At 38.9% G+C, this 16,264-nt stretch overlaps 1 protein-coding gene across 9 annotated transcripts in view; it reads right to left on the bottom strand.

Annotated features, from left to right (window-relative positions):
* Window positions 1-16,264, bottom strand: part of nbeab (neurobeachin b) — a 219,835-nt gene that overhangs the window by 13,228 nt on the left and 190,343 nt on the right. For 5 of the 9 annotated variants that reach the window (XM_032590860.1, XM_032590859.1, XM_032590856.1 and 2 more), the window contains 4 exons: window positions 16,041-16,181; window positions 14,914-15,033; window positions 9,833-9,985; window positions 5,639-5,806 (listed from right to left, as the gene is read on the bottom strand). In XM_032590860.1, coding sequence (XP_032446751.1) covers window positions 5,639-5,806; window positions 9,833-9,985; window positions 14,914-15,033; window positions 16,041-16,181 — 582 coding nt within the window. Of the gene's footprint in view, window positions 1-441; window positions 472-5,638; window positions 5,807-9,832; window positions 9,986-14,913; window positions 15,034-16,040; window positions 16,182-16,264 lie in introns of all 9 variants that reach the window. The other 4 variants (XM_032590852.1, XM_032590851.1, XM_032590854.1 and 1 more) reach the window with 1 other exon arrangement.

Raw genomic sequence — 16,264 nt, forward strand, 5'->3', positions numbered from 1 at the left:
TGTCACAATCAATATGCATCAAAGTGATGGGTCAATGCGTTACTTGACAATGCAAGCAAATCCTAACTCAGCCGTGCCTCTGAGGAAGGGGGGAGGCAAAGGGAAAGGGGTGCACTCCCAATCCGCCTGGGTGCTCCCCCTTCCCCCTCTGCCTGCAGAGTCATCCAAGTGTTAGTGTGGAAGAGACAAGCCTTTTCCTATTAACATGCTTCAGTTAACCATTCCCCATTTCCAGGAGCAGGGGCCCCAACTGCACAAACGTTAACCTGGAGTGACATCCAGATAGAACTGCAGCAGGCCAGCGTGCTTTTAGATGTTATTGTACTTGAAACAAAGCACAAAAGCATGTGTGTATAGTCATACACACACACACACACACCCCCACACACGCCAACACGCCACCACACAAGATAGACTTTGTGAGTTAGGTAAAGGTACTACCTCAATGAAGGATGATTTATGGAGGAGAAACTATGAGAACAACAGGGAGAAAACACAACTGAAGTCAGATAATGAACAGTGAAAAAAAGAATACCACCACAAGAATCTGAGCTCTTCTATTTTTAGAAAACAAACTTGGGAAAAAAAGACAAAAGAGCTTCTCTGCTTGCAACAAGAGACAAAAAAAAACAAAACTAAACAGAAGCAGTAAGAGCTGCTGAGCTTGACTGAAAGCGTGGCACTCTAAGGTGGAGGTGATTGATGTGACTGAAGCCTTTTCCACCATCAGAAGAGCTTGTAGATGTCCATCAATGCCATTGTGCACAATAAAACATACATCGTTCAGCCTTTCGTCTGCCCTCCCGACTGCCTGTGTGACTGGCCCTCATTTTCCTGCCCCTGTACACACCACTCACTATCAAAAAGGACCCATTGGGTAGCAAATGCCACAGTCAGAGACGTGGCGCAGGGCTTTTGGAGGTGATGCCGAATTAGGACAGGCCACCTGCGAGGCACACAGTCGCCCCCAACGCCGCCTGGTCACTTCAGATCTTTCACGGCTCCAAAAAAGGCAATGTCCACACTGGTGAGCGCTGTCATGCAGCAATGAAAGTTTCTTGTGAGCTGGTTTGCACATTTGGGAAGCATTAAACGTTAGCGTGTTTTTTACAACAAAGTCTGCCAAGTAACTGAGGCAACTGACATTATGGGTATTTAAGGTTAGGTTCAGGGTCAAGGTGTCTGTTCAAATAAAGAAACTCGATCCATAGACCATAAAGTCTGAGATAGCTGTCATATGGAAAACATCAAATTACTCATAATGATGAAAACTGGGCTGCTGAACGATGATAGTCTTGAAGCATATTATTTTTCAAAGGAATCTTTGGCTAGTTTTCTTTACATTTGAGTTCTTTTGTGAGGATTTACGTAGTTGAAGGTTAAAACATTGATATGTTATTTCACAAGCTGATCAAAACACATCAATATTTCTCAGCCACTTGGACACTGATCCCCAGAGATGGATGACAAAAACATGTCTGTATTCCACTCTGAGGTACTATAACTAAACAGGCAAGTCATTAGTTCATGTCATTAAAGGCTTTGCTGTTTGGCTGAGAAGTGGATCACTACAACCATTTAGATTATTTTCCCTCCAAGCAAAAGCTGCCTTGCTTGGGTGAGCACATGACATTCCTCATAACAATATGTTCTCCTGTCTAAGGGTGTTTTCATATCCGATAGTCCGGTAGCCTCAGTTCGATTGGAGACCAGAATTGCAACATTTGTTACATTTTCAGATGGTGAAGTTCACCTCCACACTGCGCTGTGTCAAACAAACCAAACCCTTTAAAAAACCTGTTCACCCCCTCGGCTGTGTTGGCGCTGCAAGAAGACCTACTGAAAGAAATGACACGAAAACTTTTGAAGATGACACTGAGCCCAACTTCCTTCTTCATAAAATGTAAATAAAAATTGAATGGCGACAGCTTTTAGCAGTTGTAGGATTTATCTTTTGTATTTGGTCTAGTGCCATTTCTCCGTCTAGTACTAGACTCTCCTGTTTTTGGAGTGGTCTAGTCATTGATATTCACACATGCATTCAGAGTTCACCCCAGTCGAACCAGGACATTTTTAGGTGGATCAGCGTTTGCTTTTTTGGTGTGTGCATTCACACCTCCCCAAACAACCTGGACTTTCTAGGCAAATGAACTAGAGTTTGAGTAAAACAGACCAAGTAGGGTTAGTGTGCACCTGATGATGCACCTTAAACGTCATTCTTTGGTGATGAAAGAAACACAAAGTAAGAGGTGGCAGGTCTTCAGTCAGCTGTGTAATCCCCAAAGTAGTAATAAAGGCTACATCTCAGCAAAATCTAATATAACTTACAATCATTTATTTCTCTTAATTTTGATAATCATGGCCTACAGCTAATTCCAAACCCAAAAGCGAGTGTTTGATTTCTAAAATAATGTGAATCGTACATAAGATCAATAAAATAAATGTTTGTTGTTTTTATTTGAGAAATGTTATGTAATGGGTCAAAGTTAACTATAAAAGGAGATTGTCTAACAAACTAGCTGTGTCCACAAATTCTGAATGTATGTTCAGTGAAACAGAAAAAGGTGCAGATGCAACCAAGAAAATCCCACTGCTATTTTTAAACAAGATGTAACATCTACCCACAATCACAGCAGAACCACTGTCCACTGGACCGTGGTATTACTGTCCGAATCGGTCAACAAACTAGCCTGACCTAAACCTCACTGAGGGACTCAATAATGTGTTAAGCTACATTTTTGACTTGAATTACTGAGATAAATCAACTTTTTTTCAATGACCTTTTATTTTATTGAGACTGACCTGTACATGTAGGATGATCTACTAGTATCACTCTCCAGAGCACACATGCGGCAACACAAAAGCAAACATTCCCTTGTGCAGAAAGGTGAGATCATTTTGAATCATTGAAGACCAGAAATGGCAGCTACAAATTTGGAGCAAGCTTTTTGACCTTTTGACAGAGGTCAAAGACAACACAGCAAATTATTTCCAATAATTTGGCTTTTAGGGAACAAAAACATTTTATACAAGAAAAAAATTACTTACCAGAGAAATCACATAAAGGAATGTACAGCAGCTGTGCTAGTTTCCTATGTAATGACACGCTTTACATGTCAACAGAAATCTGCTTCAGACAATCTTGTCATGAATGTAATCCTGAAGTAAAACAAAGAGTCGCCCTGAAGCTTTTTTCTTAAGTGATTACTTGAGAATGGACATCTATATGACTTTAAGTGAGAGCAAATATGTCTCAAACAATTTGTCCATGGGTAAGTGCCTGTGTCTAATCCTGCTTTCATCACATATAATGGGAATTAAAATCTTTATGATACGTGATAGAGACAGTAGTGCAAACCATTTGAACATTTGTATTTCATCAACATCAGAATATCAAGGTGAAATCAATTTAAAGAATGTCAACAAGCTCAAAGGCTGTCAGAAGCTTGCTGCAGCACACTTTGGTGTCTTTGTTGATGCAGAGGTGGCAGGAGGGGCAGTGGCAGGAGGAGCAATAGAGTTCCACTGATGAATAATTTGTCTGTTTACTTGTGAGTGACACAGTGGGGTCTGAATCAAGGGGTTGCTGTCATGTTTTTCCATAAGAAAAGGGTGTCAGGAGAGGCATCACAGCGAAGGATTGCTGTTCCGGCAGCATGCCCAGAAGAGCTGTCACTGTTCCTCAACCACAGACCAGAGGCCTGGCAGCATGTCAGGAAGTGTCATCATTTTCATCTGACACGCACAAGGAAATTATCTCTCGTGACCTCTAATTTCTTGACGTTTCAAATGCCTTAATTGTTGTGACTAATGCCAGGTCGGCAGTTTCACCTGTCAGGCCCTGGATGAATCAATACCAGGAGTCAATCATCACATATCAACAAATCTTAGTGAGACGAACACTCGGCACACTTCCACCTCATTGACTCATCCAAGCAGGTAACACAATGACCTGGGAGGGGGGAGTAGTAGAAATAATTAGTAAACTCTGATTGAAATAAATAGAAAATACATGCATACATTGAGCAATATTAATATCCTATAGTTTCATAAAATTATTCTACTTTAACTGTACTACAGTATATCCTCTGTCTCTTACGGGATTCAAATTAAAGTGAAATCAGATGTTTTTAGAATGTAAAATAAAATCAACTTATAAATGCCAAACACAACATATAGAAAATTATTTGAAAAACATCAATTCTGTCACAAATGAGCTTCAGAAATAGGCTAGAATGGCTCATTCAACATTAGATTCTGTTAATAATGGCCATACTTTGGCACACACATACTATTAAAACAGCAGGAATGTTTACAAAATTGTATTTTGGAACATATGTATACAGCAAATGCATAAGCTCTCTAAGGTAATAAATATTGTGTGCTTCAACAACGTATTTTTATGTTTCTATGTGTCATTTTATTTTGTTGTCAACATTGCACCTCAAGGTGATCTAATTAACTAATTAACCATGATTTTTTTCCTTTTCTTTTAAATAATTGTTTTTTTATATAATATCTGACAGGTTTTTAATTTCAAGGGCAAAGAGAAGTAAAAATAAAAATGATAATGTAAAATAAAATAAAATAAAAAAAGCTAAATATGAAATATAATGAATTACAAAACCTGGACAGTTTGTCTTAATTAGTGCTCATCATATAAAAAATAAAAAAACTTCATTTAGAAGATCCAGTTTCTGGCACAATTAAATTCAGAACTCACACTTTCAACTATGTGAGCATAATTAGGGACTCTAAATATCTGACTTCCTAATGTGAGACTAACTAAGAGTACTGTCACCCCTCAAAGTAACAACTGTGACAGCAGAAGACAGCTAAAAACCTTCCAGTCTGAAGGAAAATAAACAAGGCATCGTCAAAACTATTTCCTGAAATAACACAAACCAAACCTTTCACAATATGGTTTGGTAATTAGATGAGCCAAATCTTCTGCAGGTGATTTGCATAGTGGTCACTTGATAAATAAAGGCGCCCCTGAAAGTGACAGTATATAAATGAGTTGTTTTGCAGACAGCAGATGGTGAATATCACAGGGAGAGGAGAGCTCACACTGGAAAGTGCCACAAAGCATGCCAGCTGCTGCAGTCTTTGGTCCCCTTTCCCTTTGCAATTATGCAAACAGAACAATCCACCTAATAGTCACTGAGTTAATTTGTTAAAATAAGAGGATTATGTCATGCATCTATTCATTGAGTGCTGCTTGTGACTGATCAAAGAGCTCGGACAGATATTTTGACCTGATTAGGAAAAGCGACATTCAGTATATTCCACAATAAGGGGGTTGAAATATGATGTTAACAAGATCAAAAATGTATTTGAAATGATATTCAAAGAAAACGACTTCACTGAACAGCAGAATTAAAATCTCATGTCAACAAAAATGACTCCAATCTTGTAGTAAACATGCAGAGTCAGCAACCCTGACAGATTATCCTACGGGTTAGACTTGCATCACATATTAATTGACTGACAGATGCACGATATGAACGCTCCAGGAACTGCAAGGCATGTCTGAACAAATACACACAGGAAGTTGCATGCATGGTGAGTAAGAGAGTAGGTGGCTTCATCACCGTGAGAATATGTATGTGTGTGTCTGTGTCTCCACGAGCGTTACCTCTCTGAGCAAAGGGTCAGCAATACTTTCCAAGCTGACGGAGCCCTCATAAGTCAGGTGGTGAAATACGTTGAGGGCACGCACAGCTTCTGGCCCTCGCTGCTTGTAGCCGAAAATAAGGTCAATCCACTGATGCAGCTGACATGACACAAACTCGCTTTCCAGGGCCTGTCAGAGGAGCACAGGGCAATTAGAGGTGAGAGGTACCCCAGGAACACAAAGCACTGGAGCCAAAAGTCACAAGGCAAACTCAACTTAAAACACAAACAGAGTAGAGATAATTCCTGAAAAAATGGTCTAAGTCTTTTTTTTTTTGCCAAAACTAATATTTTTGGCAAATTCATCTCGTTGCAACCTCCCCACCCCCCAATTTATTTATTTATTTTTTTTGGTTTTCTTTGCCAAAATCACATTTTGTGACTTAGTAAGGTGACAATTTGATATTGCACAAAGATGACCAAGCAGAAAATTAAATCCTAGTCACAGACACTTCAAACAATGCTATGAAACAAAAAGATTGGGTGAAAATGTAATGCAGTCAATCTGATGGTGTAGACATTTATGTTATATTCACACCCCTTAAGCCTTCTCCTATTTGTTTCAAATTTCAATGTAGTTAACGGGTATTATATGCTATAGGCCAACACAAAATAGCACAAAATTCTGATGTAAAATTTTTTATTTTTTTAAATGTAAAATTCTGAAATATGTGGGTGCTATTAATGATGGAAGATTCCCCCTTCACTTCATCCTGAATGTACCATCCCTACAGTCTGAACACGGCGTTAGCAGCGTCACGCTTTTGGTTTGCTTATTTTCAGCAGGGCAAGGAGTTGAGAAGAGCTTTACCTATAATAACATCAACAACCCTAAACATATAACTGTAGTTAAAACAGAATGGTTAAAAGTGAAGCGTATTCATGTGCTAAAAGGATAACTTCAATGTCCACACCTAAGTCAACCGAGAATCTGTGGCAAGATTTGAAAACGTTTGCTCACAGTTGCTCTCTATCCAGTCTAAGTGAATTTGTGCTAATTGGAGAAGAAAAATGGCCAAACCTTAAAGCTTCTGGTCTGTGTGTGCTAACTTGGAACAAACACATCCAAAAAGGCATACTCCTGGAAATGGAGCAGAAGGTGCTTGCTTCAACTATCCCCTCAGTTTTCCAAGTTTTATTGTAAAACAAAATAAATGGAAAACTATATGTACTTTTCCTTTCATTCACATTTATGTTCAGAATGTTATGTTGGTCTGTTAAATAAAATATGTTGAATGTTTTTGGGGTTTTATATTAACAAATCCAAGAAGTTAAAGGAGAATGAAGAATTTTACTAGGAGCTGTAACCTGCAAAATGCATCATATTCACAACCCCACTCACGACATGCAGAATTTAAAAAAAAAGATGCTCACAGTCCTGCTTTTCACCCATACAGTGCATACACTGTATAAGGAAATGAGCCAGTGGGATGAAATACATCATCTTAGGTGCCTCACTGACTTAGTGAGATTTAGCAACCATGGCCAAAACAAACTGGCACCAAGAGGACGAAGGAAAACAAAGAAAGAAATCATTTGGGAAAGCACCGTTTCAGCTAACTTTACACAGCGTCCTCAATCTTAACAGAAAAGGAGCAGAATAGCAAATTATAAAAAAGAAAATTGTTACATGCCTCTTAAAGCATCTTTATGGAAATATCAAAAACAAGTGGATAAATCTTAGTGTGTGCTGCTTTTGCTTCTATTGTTGCTGCTTTTAGTCCTTCAGTTTTGAAACTCTACAGTAAAGGGAACAATCATTGTGAACTCAAAAAGGCTTTGTGGAAGAGTAAAACTAAGGATCAATAATTAACTTAGTGGAGGGAAGCTATCATATCATGAGTTATTATTTTTTCTTATTGTTCCAGCTTATCTTTGTGATCTAAATAGACTGTGGAGCTGCTGCTCAGACAAAGCAAAAAGGGTAGAAGTGTCTTTTTTTATTCATCTGCACAAAACAGAAAATACACAAACAAGCAAAATTTGAAGAAATTCAACTTCCTCGGAATGATTTCCCAAAAGACATAAATATATTATTGTCTCTGAGAAATAGACGGTAACAAAACAATTTAAAGCACATTTCCTAGAGGGGAATTTTATGGATTTAGCTTGCAGTTCAGAGTCCAACTGTATCATTAGGTTAGGGTTATGTAACTTAACCACAGAAAAATAACTGCCGTTTTATTATACTGTAGGTTAAATGGAGATATTTGCCTTAATTTAACGATCTTACAAAGGACAATCTTCCCATCACACTTACTATATCTCTCCACTTACCACAGTCTCCTCATGGAGACAAAGAAATTCCCTTATTAATACCAAGATCAAACACACTTTAAAACTAACTGCAGATTTAAAAACACAAAAGGGAAGAATTATTGCTTTAGTGAAAAAACAAGCTAGATTTCTTGTGGGAGGATTGGAGAGAGATTCTATGTATAATTTAAGAAAGCTCATTACAAATCTACAGCACCTATAGAAAACATGCAATGGGGGTCGGAGCATTGTTCCACAGCGTGCTACAACATAATTCCCATGCAGGCAGAGGTGAAGCTTTGAAAGAGAAATTTACACTCCTCCCCTCACGTCAGGAATAACAGCCATTACCAACAAAGCCTGCTTGAGCTCACAGAGGCAGAGTTTGCCACAGGGCATATCACGACAATTGAAAGTGGCACATGCAAAGATGGGAAGTGGGAGGAGGAGGAAGGGAGGGAGAAAAAAGAAACAGAGAAAGGAGGGAAGAAAAAAGAGAGACAGAGAAAGGGATGCAAGTCCAGAAGATTCACCGACAGAAGAGGAAATAAAAGAGGAAGTAAATGTGGGCTAGATGGGAAAAAAGAACAAAAGAAAGCAAAAATAGAAGAACTGCACAACGATTCTTTTAAACAGTTTAAAAATCCAAGGTAATGTCAGGCATGTTTATCCCATCAACATGACAACATTTCCACTGCAGCCGTTCTTTCTCTTCCATTCAACCGCCTTTTCTGTTTAGGTGATGCAGACATGCCATTAACAATTTTTCATTTTCCCCGTTCCTCCCCCCACTCCCCTGGTGTACACGCCTGATGGAGCACAACCAGGCAGCGTGGGTTGAGCTTGGGGAAAGGTCACCTGCATAAGACCAGCCAAACTCTGCCACTCTTGCTGAAAAGGTCAAGAGTGTTCCTATGGCGTCCTTCTACTTCAGGTCCAAAAACACAGTGGCCCCTAACCTCAGGGTATATTGTTTCTGCCCAGCTGTGTTGCAGAAGTTGCTTTGCTTTTATAGAGGAAGTCGGTCATTATGCCTAAATTAGAAAGCAGAGGCATATTAAAATCTTTTACTGGGAATATAAGGTACATTTTTGCTGCCTTGCTCCACCTTTGGCACAAAGTAGTCACAGTTGTTTGACTTGTTAAACATGAGCGTGCTACATACTAGAGTTTAAATATTAAACAGTGGGAATCAAATTTCTATTTGTAATATTAGTTGCTTTTTTCGCAAAGCTGTAAAAAGACAATAGGACATTTTGTTTACCTTTGCTGACCCATAAGCAGGATTGTTCATATTTGTATATAGAGTCATTTGCGACCAAAATCCTATAGTTCTGCAGTGTATATCAAGCTATTTATCAAGTAGCCTTTGTGTGTAGTTTTTGTGTTAATGCAGAAAGCAGGTTTGCTGAGTTTCTGCACTAAGTCATTTGAGACTAAAGGAAAAACTGAGTTTATCTGATGGCAACAAATGACCCTGATTTGCTGTTTTGGTGCTGTATACCTGAAACCTGTTGGAAGTTGGGAGTCCCATGCTGTGGGCTGTGTTTAAACACACAGACTCAGACATAAAGACCTTTGCCCCCTACCCAAGTGATGGGGCCCCGCTTCATAAAGGGTAGCATTATAAGATAAAATTGCCCTTAGCCCTCTCCTCTAGAGACATTGCAATAACTCTGGATGGAGAGATGGTACCGAATAATGAGTTTAATAATCCACGATTTGGACAAGACATTATAAGGAAAGGTTAGAGGGTAACAATTGAGTATTAATTATTATAGAATTAAAATTGTTAAATTGATCACAGCTGTTGAATGCTAACAGATAAGTATGGAACAGGAAAAAGACGCTGTGTTTAAACTCCTGTGGAGTTTAAAAAGCCAGTGCTCATAATGCTTACCATTCTGTTTATCCGAACAAAGTCTTCAGGCTTCTTGGCCCAGGCTGGCAAGTCCACATCACAGATCATGGTTCCATCTTCCCTCATTCCTAAATGGTAGCCATTGCTGTTAACAAACATCTCTGGGAGATAGTAGAACTCAGGAATCAATTCCTAAAGAAGAGAAATGTATATATAATATTACAGGGGTGATTCTGAAAACAAATATGTCTGTGCATATAAAGATGGAAAAGGAAAGAAAAAAACATAAGAAACAATCTCACTGAGATGAAGTGAAAATTCAAGGGGAAAGGTAACACAAACAAACTGAACAGCAGGCCATGAAAGGGTCGTTGAGTGGTGCTAGTCCCGTTATTCCAGGCTGAGGTGTTAGGTGTGTTAAATGAAACTGGAACTGAGTTGGGTTTTTCTCTCTAGTCTCTAGGTTCTTGTGATGGGGTCAGGACCCTGCTGTGGAGGGGAAGTGAGCTTGGTAAAAGAGCTCTTAATGTAAAGCCGAGTGTGATTTACACTCAAGGGGAGAGCAAATATTGACCTGAGCTTTGAGACAACACGCTTCCCAACAGGATTTTCTGTTGTACTTAAACAAGAGCAAATCCCATATGTTTGACAGTTTCTTGGAAAATTCATAACCCATTGAATTTTCTTGCCACATTTTTCTCACTGTGACCACAAACATTTGTAGGTTTTATTTATATTTTATGTGATAAACCAACACAAGTTGATGAATAAATATGAAGTGGAAGAAAATTGTTAAATGGTTATTAAATTATTTGGTAAATAAACATGTGATCTGCATTAGTGTTTATACATGGTAGAACCACCCTTTGCTGCTTATACATCCGCATTTCGTTTTGTTATATCTCTTACATCTTTGTGAATCCAGAGGCTGAAACCTTTGTTCATTCTTCTCTGCAAAACAGTTCTAGTTTCATCAGATTGGATGGACAGCATCTGTGAACATCGGTTTTCATCTTGATACAGATCCCCCAATAAATTTACATAAATATGTTTTGATCTAAACCATAAAATTACGACTCTGGATATTTTAGGGATATTTTTCTTTTGTAATGTAAAACTCCACCACATTAGGAATGGTGTGGCAACCTCTCACAGGTTTTCTTCCAGCATTGCCATATTTGGCTCCATCTAAATTCTTATCAGTCCTAACCAGCTTCTCTGTCTCAGCTGAAGAAAGGCCTGCATAATGCATGATGCTACCCACACTATGTTTTACCATGGGGATGGTCAGTTAGCTGTAATAGTTAGTTGGAATTTCTGTCACACTGTGTTTTGTACATGCACAAAAAGGACAAGCTTGGTCGCACAAAACTAGAGAATCTTCTTCCATATCTTAGCAATGTCCCATACGTAGCTTTTGTCAATATGCAACAACACGTCTTATGACTTTCTTTTAGCTATGACTTTCTTCTTGCCTCTATATCACTAGTGACAGATTTAAGGCACTACATCAAATTGTCCTGCTGACAGGTTCTCCCATCTAAGCCATGAATTTCTGCAGCTCCTTCAGATTTACCAAGGGCCGCTTGTTTCTGAGATTAATGCTCCTCCAGCTGGTCTGTCAGATGGATAGTTATATCTTGTTAGTTTTGAAGCTCTCCAACATTTTTCCAAATTCCAATGAATTGAATTTTGCTCCTTATGCCAAAGGTTTTGGTTACTGGTACTCTCAGAATAGTTATACCGACACTAAACTACATATATGTCTACTCAGTTCACCAATTAGCTGACTTCTGAAGATAATGGTAATGATGAAAAGCAAATCATTTTCCTGCCACTCCACAATTATGCATTACAAGTATGAATACTTTTGTAAGCCATACTGTCTTTAATTTTAAATTTCATGTTAACAATTTTAATACTGCAGCATGGTTAAAATGGAATGCAGTTTAAACAGACAGACTGTCCAGGAAAGGTTAATTAAAATATAGAAATAAAGGAGACAGCACTTATGCATCATCCATTTTGATCCTTTACCCTCTTGATCTAAGAAGGGATAAAGGAGTAGAGCCTTTGCACAATCAGGCATAAGCACTTTAGGAATGTAAGTCTTTCACCCTGTTCTCATTAGATGTATAGAAAAGTTTAAGAATAATTGTCTTTCTCTCAGGCTCAGCTTATCAAGGCAGTACCTTAGCTCCTCTAATTCTCTTTATTTTATCAAAGCAGCATTTGTCAGATTCAGTGGTAATAAAGACTTTAATCCTGCCTATGGGAAACTTACTGTTTAGAGCTTTTAGGTGCCCATAAATCATTTGGTTTTCAGACAGTGAGTTGCCATGACATGGTACAGGCCAATAAGACTACTGGTCTGCTGTTGGTCAAATTTCACCCTCTGCACATGACAGGAAAAGGAGTAAAAAAAAGAAAGAAAAAAAAACATAATCTGTGTTTCCTTCTTTTCTTCCACACACACATAAGCACACTTTCCCTCTGCTTTGTTTGGTTGTAAACTTGCTGCTGTAACTCACTGCCAAACTGTTAAAACTGCCAGCTCTGCTTTCAAGCCACCCTCCCATGGTAGCCATTAATTCTGCAACAGCATTGTAATGGGCTAACAAGTCAATCACTCAAGCCTACATTGCTTTACACTGTGTCACCTTAATGACATGTTTGTCAAAATCTGTCACCAGGAGAGTGCTGCTGGATACCTTCAGACAACACACTGGCAGTTTGTGTGTGTGTTTCCGTGTGTGTGGATTTGTCCCCGGTACTTTAAAGAAAAGTCTATCTCTGTTTTTCAATGGGCAGCTGTGCCAGCATAACTTGACTGCATGTTCATACAGACATAAATGAAAGGTATGGAAGAGAATTTACATAAATTACAGTGTTTTCAGGAAGGAGAGATTCTTTTATCAGGGGTGTTTCCATTTGACTTGCTCCTTTAAGGGGTCATCCCCATCAGGAGCTCAGCGTCCCTTGGCCTTGTCATCATTACTACAGGAGGAGGCTGGGGTTAATGAAAGAGAGACCCCGGTAAAAACAAGCTCCCTTTAAATCAGAGGCCCAATGGACTGCTCAGTGGTCTGGCTCAGACCACTGAGCTTAACCCTGTAAGTTGACTACTTTTATTTCTTTCCCAATTTGGTGGATTTGTATCCAATTTCGGGGGTAATTTTGTATCTGGCTATATCATTGGTGATGTTCTTTATATATACAGTACATATATATATTAAAATTTTATGTTTATATATCCATCCATCCATTTTCTGTACACCCTTGTCCCCTAGTGGTGCTGGTGCCTATCTCCAGCTAACGTTCCGGGCGAGAGGCGGGGTCACCCTGGACAGGTCGCCAGTCTGTCGCAGTTTATATGTATCCATAAACATGAAATACTGTAACTTTTCCACATTAAATCTATAAAATGTATTGTATTTTAAAAGTAGCACATTTATGATAAAGTTATGTCCGTAACAGATTTTCTTACCTGAACTGTGAATTTTTGCAGCTGCTTTAGAATTAAAATGGGCCTCTTTGATGTTTCTTTAAATAACACTCTAATTGCCAAGCTTGTGATAGTTCAGGCACATCTACATGTATGGGTGGTTTTGCAGTTGTGTCACACACTATGCCTGCTTTAAACTTCTCCAAACGGGTGAATACAAACGCATGACACACTTTTCAGATTGTTATTTTAAAGAAATTAAAGCAATTAATTGTTGTTTTTTTATATACTTTGTGTTGGCATAGCTTGTAAAATATATTTGGGTGGTAGCTATATGAAAAGTTCAAAAGCAAAAATTCTACACTGAAGGAAAAAAACCAGAGAGATTGTCTATTCGCAGTTCAGTATTCAATGATGCACCATTTTATTTAAGAATGCAACTGCTAATTATTTGTGAAAAAAAATAGCTACTGTTGGATTTTGTCATAGATCTTATGTAAAACATATTTTTTTAAATGCTTTTTGGGAAGCTAATGCACATAGCTGAAATGCTACTTGGCTACTTGACATGTTGAATTCTGCATAGTGACACCTTACACCTTGAACTGTTGAAATAAGTAGATACAAAGATTTTTAGAGGAGCTCTTAGGTATTCCCAGGTTTTGTCTATTTGCGATAGGCTGTGGTCCTGAACATCATTGAATACCGGGCTAACAAGAAGCTAACGTAGTGCCATTACATGCAGCTTGCCCATGCTAGAAACCATGAGTAACCCAAACCAAGTAGCTCTTGTGTAATATTTCCGCTTTTCTATTAAATTATGAAATCCTTTTAGGAATACTGCACTGTCCTTCAAAGTACAATGCCTCTAATAGTTTAGCAACCATCTTACGTGTGTAAAAACAAATGCATGCAGACGTGCAAGTGGCCAAAAGTAGACAGTATTTGTTAACAGGGTGGTGTTTGACTATCGAGTTGTTCAGCGTCTTGCAGTGTTATACCTCTTCCTCACATGGATTGCTGGTTTTCCCCCTGATCCCAGCAAGTAAAAGCCCTGTCTCTACATAAAAGACTACATTTTAAATAGCTTTTGTCATTAATGCTTTATTAATTGCCTGAGGCAACACTATCCTACGCAGGGTGTGCTAGAAATATATGACACTTTGAGGTCAGTGCGTATCCCTGCTGCGCGTTATGCAGTGGGCAAAATGGAGGCAAATCAGCAGGGTTCAGCGTTTTTGAGTGCGTGCAGAGAGAATCTGTAGAGAGAGAGGGCTTTGTTTTGCTTTCAGATTCAGCCTTTGTTCAAGAACAGTCTACCTCTGAAATAGTTTGCTTTTTGCATGAGACAAATCAAACATGCATAGAGTATGTGCACTCTGTGGGGTTGTGATTTCTTTTTGTTTAGATAAGACATTTATAATTAATGGGATGTTATTTATTTGTATAGTCTTGAGAGCTTTACTGAGGAAGGAAAGCAGGTTTTGTGTAATTCTGCATGCATTCTAACAGCAGATGTAGAAAACAAAGTATTGCTACATCGTTTTGTTATTTTCAGGGTTGAACTTTGTCTCAAAGCCAAACCACTGAACCACATCGATACACAAACACAAACACATAATGGTTCTGCACTTGCAAGGGTAAAGCATACATCCTGCACTGTTATATTTCTCACTTTTACATCCGACGTGTCTCTTTGACAGTTTCTCCAAGAGCGTGTGATGGCAGAAAATGTGCGATCAGGATGGTCGAATTTGTTATCGTTGGCACCGAGGAAGAACGTGGTGAAGGGTTCCTACAGAGAACGAAAATGAGACATCAATTCAATTGAAGCTCAAATGGAAAAAGACAACAGTTTTCCCACTTTCTTGACATGTTGACTACCACGGCATGACATGCTTGCTGAAAAAGAAACGTAATTTTTCGAAACAGACAATTGCCCACTTATTCAAAATATCTGCACTAGTTTTTCTTGTTATTTCTCCCAGCTGAACAGCAGCAAATAGCTCTGAAATAATTAACTGTATTAAAATCTGAAGAAAAGGAACTATTGTGATCTTTCTGAGAGCAGCATATAATAAAGTTTGAATTTCAGAGAGTCTGATCTCGACTATTGGCTGTTTCAGAGAACAGATTGGTCACCATGTGGAGGACACAAACACGCTAGAACCTTTCTAGCTTATTTCAGGGAAACTCCCTCAGTTCATTAGCTCTTTTGTAGTAATAATGGCCATTGGATAGCTAAGCCGCACTTTCTCCATAAAACTGTTCCAGTTTTGTAAGCTTTCCAAAGCCATGTGTAAAGTGTTCCAAAGAATCTCTGCGAGTTTTAAAGGCCTATTTTATAGGAACCATACTGGAGGTGAGGTGCCTCCTGCTCCTCTTCCTCAGTAAATGAGGACAGTGCTCAGTAACCTTGATGGACATGTCTCCGGCGCTCACTGGGTTGCCTGAAACACATAAACCTGTCACAGCAGCCCCTGTAAATCATTACCCAGCCACTCTTTATTTAGTTCACATATGCCGGTTTACTGGCCTGTGAAATGTGTTTTCTGAGCGCCATTGGTCCAACTCAGTCCCGATCAAATTGAAATGTTGAGCTGCGTCCTGTGCAGAAGCCGACAGACCTCAAAGTAACAGCATCATCAAGTCTGACAAGTGACAATCAACCACTGCAGACAAAAAAATGAAACGAAAAGCTGTCTGAGGCTCTGGTTTGACTTCACTCCTATTCACATACTTGACTAATTCTCCGATTAGAATAATAACAGGAATGGAGGGCGGCAAAAGGATCATACTCACTATTCTGACGAGCCAATGCAGAGTGGTGGCAGCAGTGGAGTAGTGGGAGTCGTAATGATAGGGAGGTGTCTGGTCTTCTTCTCCTGACTCATAGCGTTCGGAGTAAAATGCTGCACGCTTTGGATTCAATGCACCAACAGGCTGGAAAAACAGAAAGAGAAAAGCTTAGTTCTGTCAGTTTTGGTTACTTAATTGAAGTTTAAAAATATTTCCTCCTTGAAGGA

Source organism: Xiphophorus hellerii, chromosome 18 (genome assembly GCF_003331165.1).
Source record: "Xiphophorus hellerii strain 12219 chromosome 18, Xiphophorus_hellerii-4.1, whole genome shotgun sequence".
Classification (NCBI taxonomy): Eukaryota; Metazoa; Chordata; class Actinopteri; order Cyprinodontiformes; family Poeciliidae; genus Xiphophorus; species Xiphophorus hellerii.